This window comes from Melanerpes formicivorus, unplaced genomic scaffold, assembly GCF_026170545.1.
Source record: "Melanerpes formicivorus ecotype bairdi unplaced genomic scaffold, bMelFor1.0.p_v2 SCAF_8, whole genome shotgun sequence".
Lineage (NCBI taxonomy): Eukaryota > Metazoa > Chordata > Aves > Piciformes > Picidae > Melanerpes > Melanerpes formicivorus.
The window spans coordinates 23,597,618-23,612,798 of NW_027142360.1; the positions used below are offsets into that span (position 1 = coordinate 23,597,618).

The window sequence follows — 15,181 nt, forward strand, 5'->3', positions numbered from 1 at the left end:
ATCCAGCTATTCTGTTCCACAGCCATTCTTGGGGAAATCAGCCACACAACTCCTCATGAAGTTGTTCATGCATTGCTGCATTCTGACTCTTCTCCCTGAGAAGAATCTTGGCCTGAGTAACCTAAATGATTTCCATATTGTGCAATGCAGCTCCCAGCACAAATAGATGAGGTAGCTTCACAGTGAAGAGGTACTGAACTCCAGCCTCAGAAACAGCAGAGACATGTCAGAGCAAACAAAAGTGGCTGTCCAGGACCGCAGCTATGTTTTGGGTTCCTCAGAGTCTTCAGCACATACCATGACCCACCACACAGAACACATACTTGTATCTCTGATTTTACAGAGCAGCTTTGGTGTCAAAGCCTCACTGAAAGACAATTTCCTTTGTACCTGTGGACTTCTAAAGACTGCTCTCTACCAGGCAACACACTGCTACACTCCCTTTGCACCCAAGATTACAGGTATGGTATAAAGACAAAGAGGAGAGAGCAGAAAAGGAACAAAATGTGTTCTTGTCCAGGAGTGAGGGTGACTGAGTACTGGAGCAGGCTGCCCAGAGAAGTTGCGGAGTCTCCTTCTCTGGAGATGTTCAAAACCCACCTGGATGTATTCCTGTGTGACCTACTCTAGGTGATCCTGCTCTGGCAGGCAGGTTGGACTAGATTATCTTTTGAGGTCCCTTCCAACTTGTAACATGCTGTGATTCTCAAGCTGTGCTGAATGTGAACTAATGATGTGCAATCAGCTTCCAATCACCAAAGGAGCTTCTTGAAGGGCCAAAGAAAGCACAAACCAGGCTGCTCCTGCTAATGGTGACCCTCCACAGAAATAATTTTGGGTCTCCCACTGTTCAATCACCACAAGAGAAGTTCCCTAAGAAGATAAAGAAACTCAATACTGAACACAGTCGGTAGGAAATGATAAATTAGTAACTTGGCTTTAAACTGTCAAAGTTGGTGTTTAACTCTCCAGGCACCATCAACCTGCAATAAATTACTCTCAAACTTCAAGAACGTCTCCTAATCATTAGCCAAGATAAACAGCTTTCTCACACTCTTCCATGAACTTCTAACATCTCCTGGGCTAATGAAGTGCTAAATTAAGTTCAGACAAATGACAGACTGTCACTTGGCACAACCACGCCGGGATTACCGAAGTAAGCCTGGCAAAATGCGCCCAGCAATGAATGAAGCAGCTTCCAAAACCCCTTTCCCACTTTAAAACCTGTAAGTAATGGGTTGCATGTGCCTGAGTATGGGATGCTGCTGTCCTAAAAATCTGCTCATGCCCTTCATAAATCAAGTTGCAAGGTTCTGTGCAGCCTTTGGGACCTTGGCTGCCGCCTGACTGCAAGGGCTTGCTCCGCTTGTTGGATTGCTGTGGTGGGTTGAAGTTTCCCCCTCCAACATTAACTTTGCCAGACCAACTCAGTTAGAACCAAATGAAGCTGTATTTACAAGCAAAATCTATACTCTGCAATGGAATGCTATGACTATATACCAAATATACAGTCTTTACAGTATTATACAGATATTTACAGTTAGCAAACAACACACAAACCATCCTGGTCAAGAGACCAGGGAAGCTGTTCCACTGCCTCCCTGAACCCCACAAGAGAGAAAGGAGTGGAGAGAGAAGCAGTGGGTTAGACTTAGCCAAGGCCAGCCCTAGCATGCAGATTCTCTCACCCAAGCAAAGCAAAACCAGCTGAGATCAGAAGAGAAAAGGAGGAAAGAATTGTTGTGGTACATCTCCTCTTATTCCAGATACTTACCCAATGAATTTGTTCAGAACAATCTTTAGCTTTCCTTTTCACCCCCAGCAGTGATTTATTTACATTTTTCTACTTCTCTGCTTAAAATCTGTAACTAAATTTTAAAAGCATAGCCTAAACCCACCACTCTAACCTCAAATGCTCACAGATGGGTCTTGGCCAGAACACACCTGCAGGGTGACTAAACTTTCATTACCTACCACCCCTTGCTCAGTCTATCATCACATAATTGCTTTCTGCACACCACTTGCTCAGGCTGTCATCTCATAATCCCTTTCAGCACTGCAGTGCTGCTGATGACTGTGCAGTTTGCTTGTTTCACACCTAATGTATGATCAGGCACTGCAGTGATGATGATGACTCTGCAGATTGTTTGCTTCACACCAAATATATGATCAGGCTCTGCACTGGACCTGACTTGAGCTTTCCTTTTCCTGTTGGGAGTGAAGCCTGCCAAAAGCACTGGTTTCAGAAAGACAGGAAAGCCTGGCTCAATGTCATAGCTTCCAAACAACTGGCAACAGCCCTCCCTGAGCCAGCTGGGTTCGAGCTCAGGGATCTCTGCACTGCTCTTCTGGGCACAGGGCAGCAGTAAAGCCAACATGGCCAACCTTCAGGTGCAGCCAATGTTTAACAGAATGTTTTCCTCACCTGACCCCTTCTGCATGTACAGCCAATGCACAGCGAGGGAAAAAACACTTTCAGTGCTCTGAAGATACCTGGCTGAGACCTGAATTGTAACACTGGATTAGCATGACTGCTCCTGACACTGAGCTGAATGTGCTTCATGCTGAGTGTACTAAAGCATGGCTGGTAGCCATACTCTCCCTGTATGCCATGGGAGGTGACAACCACTGCAAATAATCACTGTGATAATCTACAGTGCTGAGCTCCTCTGGGCTCTAGCCCTGCAACACAATGCCTAAAGAGAAGGTTCACTCTGCAGTCCCCAGTTAAGGAAATTTAAATCCCCTCCTTCCCTGCTTTCTTCTTGCAGCCAAGGAACTGCTTCTTTAAGGCCAATTTCAACTTCCAGCCATAAGATCTTTTTACACTTACAGAAAACCATTTAGTTCTCCTTCATGCCCACCTCTCCACAGTGCTGGCAGGTGGCAATGTACACAGATCACCTCCAACTCTCTTTTCAGTAACTCAGACAAAAAAAGTCTGCCTGCACTGCCTGAGCCTTGTAGCACTTTCAGTCAAATATCACTGGCCTCTATTCTTGCAGAATCACAGAATGGTAGGGGTTGGAAGGGACCTCTGAAGACCACCAAGTCCAACTCCCCTGTGCCAGGGCAGGATCACCTAGAAACACATCCAGGTAGACCTTGAAAGGGTCCAGAGACCCTCTCTGGGCAGCCTGTTTCAGTGCTATGTCACTCTTATGATACAGAAGTTCCTTCTTATGGAATTTCTTATGTTCAAGTTTACACCCTTTACCTCTTGTCCTGTCATTTGAGAAGTGTCTGACCTCATCTTCACAACACCCACCCCTCAGATATTTGTAAGCATTAGTAAGACCCACCCTCAGACTCCTCCAAGCTTAACAGTCCCAGCTCTCTCAGCCTTTCCTCATATGAGAGATGCTTCTGATCCCTAAACCAACATTTTGACATTTAACTGCTAAGCTTCACTCCATGCTGCCATCAAACTCATCTTTACCTGAACCACTGAAGGTGTGTGCACATGTGCAAGCTAAGGGGAGGAGGAAGGAAAGGGATTTCATTTAGACATTTGGTTGTACATTTTACCTTCTCTCTTTGCTGGAGGATGCAGGATACCACAGCTGTCATGCAGAGCAGAATCTGTAGGATTTCAGGCAGGTACTGATGGATCAAGTGTCCCATGTTTTTCAACACAACTTCAAGACCATTGAAGAGGCTATGCTGACGCCCAAGGGGCAGGACTTTAGCTAAATCCACCTCTGACATACTTTGAAGCACTGCACTCTGGCAAGATCCTGCAACAGCCAAAATAACAGCCACTTATCTAGAGAAGCATCATGAAGATAACCACCACCAAGAAGAATTTTCAATGAAAAGTGATATAACGTGGCCCTAAATTACAGATTTGCTCAGAGGACAACTCTGAGTCTCCGTATCTCGGCGAGAGCATCAGAGAACACTTTACAACCTCTGTTTATTGCCATCATAGGCAGGCTAGCCTACACTGCCAGTAACTGCCTATTCCTGGCCTGCTACTTGCACAATTTTTCTGACCTGTAAAACAGAGCAATCATGCTTTGTAGGAAAAAGCTTGGGGGAATCCCAGTCCTTATCAAAAGTTTACTTTCATCCTTTTATTGTTCCAAGGCACTGTTAGAGACCTCTGAAGCACGCAACAGTCCTAAGCCTACTGATCCTCCTGCATGATACTATGATCTCCACAGGTCAGAAATTACCATACCTCCAGATTCAAGTGCCTGTACCTACCATTACTGAATTGCTTCACAGCTTCAAAGAGTAGATCCAAGAACATCCTTATCTCTTCTGGCAACGAGCCGGCAAGGAAGCGCAGAACAATCGACATGCGAGTGCTCGCTGCAGACTTGCCCTGTGTTTTGTTCCCTGTTTTGTTTCTCATTCTGCCATAGAGAATTCTACAAGAGCCAAAAAAACCCACAGAAATTGCATTAGCTCTCAGTAAACCATCAGTTTCTTATTCTGCAGGAGAAAACTCCATTTAAAAACCTTCTTTAGTGAGAGTAAGCTGAGTGGAAGTTTCTTCTTCAGGGGCTCCACTGAATTGCCCAGAAACATCCAGTGAAAGATCAGCTTCTGCAGCTACAATGCTGCTGGCTATAGGTATAAAAGTTACCTGCACAGTAATTTGCATCACTCTATCTTATTTTTTTTTATTAAGTGGCAACCCTCAGCGAACTGAAATGTTCTCACAGCTCCCTGGAAGTCTTAGCAAAACAGTGTTTACCAAAATGATGCTCTGAAGGAAATGTGTTTACAAGAGAAATGTGCTAATAAGGAAACCATAGGGAACATAGAACCATAGAATCAACCAGGTTGGAAAAGACCTCAGAGATCATCAAGCCCAACCTATTACCTAACACCTCATGAATCATAGAATCAACAAGGTTGGAAAAGACCTCAAAGATCATCAAGTCCAACCTGTCACCACAGACCTCATGACTAGACAATGGCTCCAAGTGCCACATCCAATCCCCTCTTGAACACCTCCAGGGACGGTGACTCCACCACCTCCCTGGGCAGCACATTCCAATGGCTAACAACTCTCTCTGAGAAGAACCTTCTCCTCACCTCAAGCCTAAACTTCCCCTGGCACAGCTTGAGACTCTGTTCTGGTGCTGGTTGCCTGGGAGAAGAGACCAACCCCCACCTGGCTACAACCTCCCTTCAGGTAGTTGTAGAGAGCAATAAGGTCTCCCGTGAGCCTCCTCTTCTCCAGGCTAAGCAAGCCCAGCTCCCTCAGCCTCTCCTCGTAGGGCTTGTGCTCGAGGCCTCTCCACAGCCTCGTTGCCCTTCTCTGGACACGTTCAAGAGTCTCAATGTCCTTCTTAAATCTAAACCATGGCTTCATATGCCACATCCAATCGTTTTTTGAGCACCTCCAGTGATGGTGACTCCACCACCTCCCTGGGCAGGACATTCCAATGATCAATCACTCCTTCTGGGAAGAACATCTAGGTCATGAGAACATCAAACTCAAACCATGCCTTTAACCACTGGTTTACCTCAACTGTTTAAAATGAGAAGCAGCAATACTACAGCTCTGCTCACAGTACTTTTGACATGAAACTTTCAGTCTCACACTGCATGACACACCTCATCAGAACAGGGATGAGATCAGGGCGATGCTCCATTTTCACTACCGCAGTCTCCTCAGAAATACTGAAGTGGACTATTTCTTCCTTAAAACTCTTGTCTTCCAGTAGCCTTTGCAAGTTCTCCCTGAGAACAATAAATATTATGAGAGCAGGCAGGGGTTATAAAAAGAGACACACATGCATCTGAATTTGCAATTATCTTCCTATCTAATCTGTGCTGTATATAAAATATTAAAGCACTATGTTGCCACCCTGTTATTAAAAAAGGCACTTTAAAATCCAACAGGTTCAACTAATTATGTAGGAAAGCACCTCCTGGACACATCATTATTCAACCACAAACTGCAGTTTTATGCTGTCACTTTCTCTGGGTGGTTATAAATCATCTCTTTGAAAATAATGCAGCTGCTAAGCACACACTATTCTGGGATGGAATGAAAGGGTTGCTATTTTCCCCCCAAACAAAAAAGATGCACTTAGCATCCTCAAGACCTTATTTCCTGGTTTAGATGGGGAATATACAGCAGGCTAAAATTAAAATCTATGTTTTCAACAGACACAGGAAAGGCTCTCTCTTCAAGGCAACTGACCCCAAGCAAGGCTTCTGATATGACAGCAGGCTCATTCACCACAGCTAAAATGATGCAAGAGCTTTTACCTGTATGGCAGTAGGTGAGGGTGCTTGTATGTCATTATGCAGTCAAGAGCTACTCTCTGTACATTCTGGTCTTGGTGCGACAGTAACTGCCAACAGCAAAAGGGAGAAAATTGATCCCTAGCTAAAAGACAGAAGTGCTTACTGAAAACAGTGAAATAACCCAGACTCCAAGCTCAAGCAGGTTTGGACTGACTTATCAAAATGGAAAGAGAAATTATGCCCTGCCAGTATAAAGCCAAGATGTGAATGCACAACTGCCCAGTTCTGGTGCCCCCCAATATAAGAGGGGCATCAGCTTGGTGGAGCAGGTCCAGAAGAGGGCCACGAGGGTGATAAAGGGCTGCAGCACCTCCCCTGTGGGGACAGGCTGAGAGAGCTGGGGCTGTTCAGCCTGGAAAAGAGAAGGCTCTACTCTGGGAAGACCTTATAGCCTGCTTCGATGCCTTCTCAAGGACAGCTCCTTTTCCAGCTCCAGTTCAGAAAATGACAGGTTTCTGCAGTCTCAGACACAGCATTCAAATCAGCATGAGTTCATTTCTTAGGGGCAGTGCTGCATGCCAGCAAAGAGCATCACCTGGGTATACAGTGCGTTCAGCTTGGGCTCCAGGTACAGCGCACGGGGGTTGGAGAATTTGGAGAACACTTGTAAGTGGGCTATTAGCTGCCTGCAAAGCAAAGCAAAGCAAGAGAAAACAAAGCATTTTTCAAAATGACCACAAGAAACAATCCTGCATTGTCAGAAACAAACTGGGAACTTTTATTAAAACCAATTAATAAGAAAGGGGAAAAAAGCCAACAAAAGGATCTCAGCCACAAGAGGATCTCAGGTCTACCAGCCTCTGTTTCAGAGGCACAGCAAGAGGCAGCCTGTTCCCTCCCCTGAGCAGTTCCCTCCAGGTGACACTTCACTGCACAGAGAAGGCCTTTTCCTCAGCAGCACAGGATGGGCTTAGCTTTTGATGAGAAAGGAATACAAAACAGTCAGGATGCAGCTTACTTCTCTCTGCCAGCCCAACCTGGAACATCAAGAAGGTGATTTTAACCCTTCATTTATTCACTTGACCTTAACTGGTGCCCAATTAGCCCTCACTGACATGAAGGGCTGCATTTAGCCAGACTGTGGTGGACCTTTTTTGGGCTGAAGGCACAGATGAGAGTTAATTCCTCAGCTGTGTCACCTTTGTGGGAGGGGAGAGGGGTGATCAGGACAAGCAATGTGTGGTGTCTCCTCTACCATGCTCGCTGTGTCCTCCTTCAGCTGCTCCCCCTTCTGACTGAACTCTCTAGACACTTAGCTGGGCCACCCACCCTCCACCATGGCTGAGTATGATGACCTCCAACAGTATCACTAAGGTTGGAAGAGACCTCAAAGATCATCGAGTCCAACCTGTCACCACAGACCTCATGACTAGACCATGGCACCAAGTGCCACGTCCAATCCCCTCTTGAACACCTCCAGGGATGGTGACTCCACACTGAGCTTGGGGCAGGCATGGGTCCTCATGGGCCTCAACTAGACCTCATGAGCTGCAGGGTGTAGCCCAGTGAGGGCTCTGCTACCGTGGCACAGGCCTGACTGCATGAACTGTCACGGACGATGACAAAAGGAGGTTGCTCCAGAACTCATTAACATCCCTGGTAAATCTTTTATGACTTTGTTACTGCTCCCAGGAACCAACGTTTCCACTTGAGTATGTGGACATTCTGAGAAGGAGGTTTGGAGAGAAAAAAATCATTAAAAACTCTTGGACTGTCACTGATTTTAACTGCTGCTAATTCACAGACACAAGCCAGAATCTTGGAAAATGAAACACCTTTAGGCCACAAGGGATTGAATGACAATTCAAGTTACATGTCAAATACTCATCATAGTCATTCTGAAGTTCTCTGTCATTACAAGGGTTGAACAAGTGGAAAAATACAAATCTTGCAGAACAAGTGGAAAAATACAAACCCTGGTGATACTATTTGTAACAGACATTTGACAGAGGTCACGAGGGTAAAAAGATTCTGACTAGAGAAAGTCATACCAAGAGTCACTTCTCCAAGCATTCAGCATCACCAACAATGGCATTACAACAGCATGCAGCTTCAGTCTACAACATCACCAAATAAACATATTTGTCCCTCAGAAGACCAGGACCAAGAATTTTAACACACAGGCCATTGCAGAATCCCAGTATGAAAGCACTCATGTGAAGTCTCATTGTTCAAAGCGTTTAGCAATGCCCATGGCTTGAAAATATCAGCAAATACACCTAAAGAAGTCACAAAACCCCCAGAATGTCAGGGGTTGGAAGGGACCTTGAAAGATCTTCCAGTCCAACTCCCCTGCCAGAGCAGGATCACCTAGAGTAGGTCACACAGGAAGGCATCCAAACAGGTGTTGAACATCTCCAGAGATGTGACTCCACAGCCTCTCTGGACAGCCTGTTCCAGGGCTCTGTTACCCTCACAGTGAAGAAATGTTTCCTTATATTTATGTGGAACTTCCTGTGCTACAGCTTTGCACCCATTGCCCCTTGTGATATCACTGGACATCACTGAGCAGAGCCTGGCTCTGCCCTCCTGTCACTTAAACGTTAATGAGGTCACCCCTCAGTCTCCTCTTCTCCAAGCTAAAGAGATCCAGCTCCCTCAGCCTTTCCTCACAAAGGAGATTTCACCTCAAGACAGGTGAATGCAGGTGCAATGGTCTCCAAAAACTTCAGAATGCCTTCAGATTACCACATAACTGTGACTTAAAGGAGCACAAACCACAGACCATCAGCAGATGGCAAGACACTGATAAAGCCTGGGCAGCATCTTTGGCTATTTATCACTGTGCAGGCAGGGTTTCTGACTCTGAAGTGCTTATAATCCACTAAAAATTAAGTGCAAGCAAAAGAAGGAGAAGGAATTATGCATAAAAGCATGGCTCTTATCTCAGCCTGAGCTGCTGAATTTGCCTTTCTGTGAAAACACCAGCGAGGGGAAACTAAAAATACTTACTTAGCAGCAGCTCTTCTTGTTTTCCTTTTTGGTAGTCCTAGAGTGATTGGTTCCCCTTCTTCCTTTTCTTCTTCTTCCTCCTCCTCTTCCATAGCAACATCATTCACCCCTTCACCAGGTATTTCTTTTGCTGCTACTGTACCAGGAGTTTTCTTTCTGAGATCCTGAGATGGAGCCACTAATGAATCTGCTGGGTAGTACTCATTTCTGTGTTTAGAAGAGAGCAGGAAGGAAGGAAATTAAGCAGCATGGCCTTTTTCAAGGTTTCAGGGCAAAACCAACCAAAAAAAACTCCACAATCCACCATTCTCATTATTAATGGCACTGTGTCTTGGGACATTATGTGGCTTAAACCTCCAAACAAATGGATTTCATGTGCTGCTTTGCCTGCAAGTTGCAGAGATACAAAGCAGTGACCAAGCACACTGGAGAGGCCAGGTGATGGGGAGAGGAGTCCACAAATTACTATAAAGGGGTTATATGGAGGGCATCAGGGTTGTGTCTTCTCAAGTGGGCAAGTGAACAGTGAGTATGGCAGTGTGAGAACAAGTGAGGAAATCAACCTACTCAAGTATGGTTCAGTTTTTCCAGGAAGACAAGCAAAACATAGGTTTTCTAATCACAGGAAAGGAGTATCAGAAACCTTCCCCTGCCAGGAGATCACAACCAGCCTATGTGCATCAGACTATCTGATACATGGATGCATGCAAGCACACCACTGCTCTTCCTCCAGGGGCAGGAAATTGAATCAGCCTCAACAAAACCAGAATGGGGGGGGAAATATTTTGGTCTTCTGTGATTCTGAAACAAAAATGTTACTTTCATTTACAAAACCCCCAACCCCTTTATTTCCATTGAAATCACTCCCTAATGAGGCTGTGACAGTGGCAAGTCAGGAAATGAGAGACTGGGCAGCAGAAATGTCCTGCCAGTTTCATTTCAGCCTGCTTACTGTGGGATGTTTCTAGCATAACCCACGTTTCCATCAACAGGTTCTCTTCACTGGAACAGATATCTCAGCAGCCATGGATTCAGGAAATGAAGTCAATAATAGCACAGCTATAGTCTTAAAGCTCAGCAACACAAGTGAAAGCAATGTGTCCTCTCAACTGAAAAAGAAATCTTATTTACCTAATAAATCTCAAAAGAAGTGGGGAAAGTTCTCTTGACCTAGGCTCCACTCTGTCTGGAAACTTATCCAGTGCCTTCCAGAGCAGAAAGCGGAAGTTTGTGTGGTCCAGCCGCTCGCTGCAGTCTGTTCTTATCCTCAGCTGCTCCAGGAAGACAGCTCCCACCCCTCCTTCTGGCATCTTCTCACTTTCTGTGGCAGCAGTGCTTTCCTCCTCTTCATCTAGTTCATTTTGCAGCTCCATTTCTACAGAACAGATGAAGACAATCTCCTTGGGTTACTTCAAAACCACCAGTAGCAAAGGATCAGCCCCTTTAGAATAGAGAATGGAATGGAATGGAATGGAATGGAATTCACCATGTTGGAAAAGACCTTTGAGATCATCAAGTCCCACCTATCACCCAACACCATCTAATCAACTAAACCATGGCACCAAGTGCCTCATCCAGTCTCCTCTTAAACACTCCCTGTGAGGAGAGGCTGAGGGAGCTGGGGTTGCTTAGCCTGGAGGAGGCTCAGGGAAGACCTTACTGCTCTCTACAATACCTGAAGGGAGGTTGTAGCCAGGTGGGGGTTGCCCTCCTCTCCCAGGCACCAAGCACCAGAACAAGAGAACACAGTCTCAGGCTGCACCAGGGGAGGTTTAGGCTGGATGTTAGGAGGAAATTCTTCACAGAAAGACTGATTGGCCATTGGAATGTGCTGCCCAGGGAGGTGGTGGAGTCACCATCCCTGGAGGTGTTTAGGAAGAGACTGGATGGGGTGCTTGGTGCCATGGTTTAGTTGATTAGATGGTGTTGGGTGATAGGGTGGACTCAATGATCTCCAAGATCTTTTCCAACCTGGTTAATTCTATCAGGCTAGGAAAAGCCAGTCCTAAACCACAGACAAAACTGCTGCATGGCTTCTCATAACCTGCAACTCCCTCCTGTAATGCAGGTGTCTATATTAATACTTCTTGGTGTTTCAGACAGGAGACATGGTTTTCTTCCAACCCTCTCCATTCCTGCCCTGAGCATGACACTGGTAGTCAGGAGCCCTGGTGCAGAATTCCCCCATCATATGTAAATTTGGAGAACATAAAAACACAGCCATGTCATTCCCAATTTAGCTGAGTTACTGTCCTAACATTTAGGAGCCATGACTTACCAGCATAGGTAGCAGCCCTCTCCAAGTGTTCATATAAGACCTTCCAGAACTCTTTATTCTCCATCTCCTTTGCATGAGAACTAACACAGCATAAGACAGAATGAAATTAAAAGGAAAATGAATAAAAGCCATGCATGACTAGGCAAGTTAACAGCTAACAGAGTCAGGGGCTTTGATCACTGCTTTACTGTGGGTCTCCAAAGCCAGGTCATCTGCATGACACAACTGTAGCACTTCCTTGCCTTTATCATGGATCCCAAATGTCAATTGTTATTAAATTAATCTGGGTGTCTCTCAGGGCTTCAAATGAACTCAATTTGAGTGAAAACATTCTCAAGCTTTCTACTGACTTCTGTACAGGAACAACATAGAGAACCAAAGGAAGAATTAGCATGGACACATCTTCTGAAGAGAGGGTTTAGTATTTTTTTCCACCCCCCATTAATTCACTAGTTTAAAGGAGAAAATGTCACACAACAGAGGGGAAAATACAAGATAAAGTCCTGCTGACAGCAGACACTGATCTTGGTATTCAGCTCAGCTGTGACTGTAGTTAAGTCTTCCCTTACTCTTTAGGAGGGTTTAGAGGTCTTCCAGTAAGGACACAGTCAGAGATGGGGAAACTGAGAGGAACTTCTTGCTCATTTGTGGAGCACTAATTAAATCCTGCTCCCTTTGACTCTAAATGCTGATGCTACTTGACTGTACTTGATGTAAGATCCCTTTAACAGCACAAAAAAAATTAATCAGAAACCAAGTTGCAATTTATTTGGAGAGCAAATTCAGAAGATTTCACAGGAAGGTTCTCCTGCACAGCTGTCACCAACTCAGACATTTCAACCTCAGCTTTTCTGCAGTGAACAATGGAAGGAATGTCCTGTGACACAACCACAGAATGCAGCATCCAACCACATATACTCACGTTATGAGTTCAATTACAGGATCCCAGAGAGGGCTGAAGTTAATGTAAAGCATTCCCAGTAGATAGCGAAGAGGCACCTAGGATGACATTCAACAACGTTTTAGAAGCATAGAATTGTCAGGGCTGGAAGGGACCTCAAGGATCATCTAATTCCAGCCCCCTTGACATGGGCAGGGACACCTCACTCTAGATCAGGTTGCTCAGAGCCACATCCAGCCTGGCCTTAAAAACCTCCAGGGATGAGGCTTCCACCCTGGGCAACCTATTCCAGTGTCTTGCCACCCTCATGGGGAAGAACTTCTTCCTAACATCCAATCTCAATCTACCCATTTCTAGATTTTTCCCATTCCCCCCAGTCCCATCACTCCCTGACACCCTAAAAAGTCCCTCTTCAGCTTTCCTGTAGGCCCCTTTAAGATACTGGAAGGCCACAATTAGGTCTCCTCAGAGCCTTGTCCTCTCCAGACTGAACAGCCCCAACTCCATCAGTCTGTCCTCATAGCAGAGCAGCTCCAGCCCTCTGCTCATCCTCATGGGCCTTCTCTGGACACCTTCCAGCCCTTCCAGATCCTTCCTGTAAGAGGGTCTCTAGAACTGGACACAGTACTCCAGGTGGGGTCTCACCAGAGCAGGGCAGAGGGGGACAATCACCTCCCTTGACCTGCTGGCTATGCTTCTCTCGATGCAGCCCAGGATGTGATTTGGTCTCTGGGCTACAAGTGCACACTGGTGCACATTTTAGAGAGATGTAAAAAACAATAGAGACAACCAACCTCCATTAACCTTTCTTTCCCTCAAAGAGGAAACTTTGACCAAAGAAGTCCTTAAGAAAGTCACAGACACCATCATTCCTTGTCTCACAGCTGCATGACAAAACCTAGAGCTCATGTACTGTAAGCTGCACTGAGGCCTAGTCACTATGCCTCCATACCATGAATGTGCAAAATGAGTTCAGCACAGGAGGTGATCTGTATTGCCTCTCTCCTTCTCAAACTCCAGAGCTGCCATACCAGCATTAGGGACCTCAGAAAGAGGGAAGAAGTTTGCCCTCAGGACTCTTCATTACAGTAGGCCTAAAAGCATGTGCTCTGGACTAGCTCCCTGCTGACCTACAACCCGTTCTCACAGGAGCTTGGAAGAGCAAAAAAAAACAACAAAGCAGATACAGTAAAAGCCATAAAAATAATAAACCCCCTCCTTCCACCAGATCCATGATCTCTGTGGTGGTTTGGCCTGGGATGGAGTTAAGTTTCTTCACAGTAGCTAATCTGGGAACTAACTGATTTTTTGATGAACTCTTACTAAAAGCTCTGCAGTCCATGTGATGGAATTAAAATGTTCTCCTGAAATAAAGCAATGTGACAACTACTTTTTGACAGCAACTGCTTACCTCTTGCAAAGATTCACTTGGTATTGCAGGCTTCACTATATCACATCTTAGTTTCCTCAAGTGAAGGAGTTTCTCCCTGTAATCATTCACTGTGGCTGGCACAAGCTCTGCTTGGAGCAATATGGCAAATATTGGCTGGAGTTCCCCTGTGTCATCACCCTGAACAAACAAGGGACATGAATTTTATTGAGTATCCTTTCCTCATTGAAAGTTACGTCAACAAAACTACAGAGCATGAGTCATTTTGGGCCAAAAAAATCAATGTCAAGGGACTTGCTCTGGTTTCCACCACTCACACATCTGAAAGCATCAGGAGGAGGAGATAAAAACTGGCATGTGAAAGCACAAAAGCAGGGGACAACCTCTAGCAGACATATGCTTTCTTTCTGAGAAGCAGAAAACAGTTCACACCCAACATCAAACACAGATGGCTCTGAAATGTTAAATGCAGAGTTTTAGCCCTACCTCAATCTGTGCTGAAGGTGGGTTCTCAAAATGGTTCAGGATACGAACAGTCAGTAGCCGGACCTAGCCAAAGTGGAAACACAAGTCAGAAACATGCAGGGGAATGTAGGCTGCATCTACAGACACAGACACACCTACAGAGAGCTTCATGCTTTGCACAGGAAGCTAACTTCACTAGGTTTCTCCCAGAGCTGAGAAGCAGATGAGGTCCTGCAGCCTAGCAGGCAAGGCAAAATGGATACCTTAGGCTCCTGCTTCAATTCCCCTCCAGGGAAGAGGAAAGCTTCACAGGGCTAAAAGTTAACCTCTGTTAACTCCTGCCCCATGGCAGCCTCTTAGAAATGGACACAGTGCTAAACAGACACTACAGCAGTAGTAGCTTTACACAGGCTCATGTTTCCCATTTCAGCCTTCATCATTTAGCCCAAATCACATGTTTAAACTGCAAATGACCTTGCATGTGCTCAAAATACCAGATTACCTTGGAAACACCAGTGGAAATGTTAGGATGCAACTTCTCAAGCAAGTCCATTAGGTTCTGTTGGGAAAGGGGCTCCTGGCAGCCACACAAAGCCAGCCTCGTGTAATAGAGATCCGCCAGCAGCAATGCAGAGGGGTCTGAAGGAAAAGTGCTAAAAACCCAGAGTGCTTTACTAGCATACAGAGAGCACTGCAACAGCACAGACATTTGAAAATAAGGCAGCAGCGACAATAACAACATTAAGAGAAAATTCCATGTGACTTCAGACTCTGCTGGCACCAGCAGGCCAATCAAATCAGACTCCAGGAGCATGCTGGATGCAGCCTCAAAGCCCAAGACAACCCAAGAAGCAGGAGATTCCTCCTTTGTACTAACCAGACCTGTCACGCTGGGGCTAGGAGGCTGGATCCACACACACAG

The 15,181-nt window shown here is 45.6% G+C and overlaps 1 protein-coding gene across 1 annotated transcript in view; it reads right to left on the reverse strand.

The window, feature by feature from the left end:
* UTP20 (UTP20 small subunit processome component) overlaps positions 1–15,181 on the reverse strand; it is a 74,942-nt gene that overhangs the window by 40,038 nt on the left and 19,723 nt on the right. Inside the window, exons 16-27 of the mRNA XM_068142727.1 lie at positions 14,762–14,912; positions 14,281–14,343; positions 13,816–13,974; positions 12,426–12,502; positions 11,504–11,583; positions 10,357–10,600; positions 9,226–9,432; positions 6,809–6,899; positions 6,235–6,320; positions 5,575–5,700; positions 4,210–4,376; positions 3,529–3,737 (exon numbers count right to left, since the gene is read on the reverse strand). Coding sequence (XP_067998828.1) covers positions 3,529–3,737; positions 4,210–4,376; positions 5,575–5,700; positions 6,235–6,320; positions 6,809–6,899; positions 9,226–9,432; positions 10,357–10,600; positions 11,504–11,583; positions 12,426–12,502; positions 13,816–13,974; positions 14,281–14,343; positions 14,762–14,912 — 1,660 coding nt within the window. The remainder of the gene's footprint in view (positions 1–3,528; positions 3,738–4,209; positions 4,377–5,574; positions 5,701–6,234; positions 6,321–6,808; positions 6,900–9,225; positions 9,433–10,356; positions 10,601–11,503; positions 11,584–12,425; positions 12,503–13,815; positions 13,975–14,280; positions 14,344–14,761; positions 14,913–15,181) is intronic.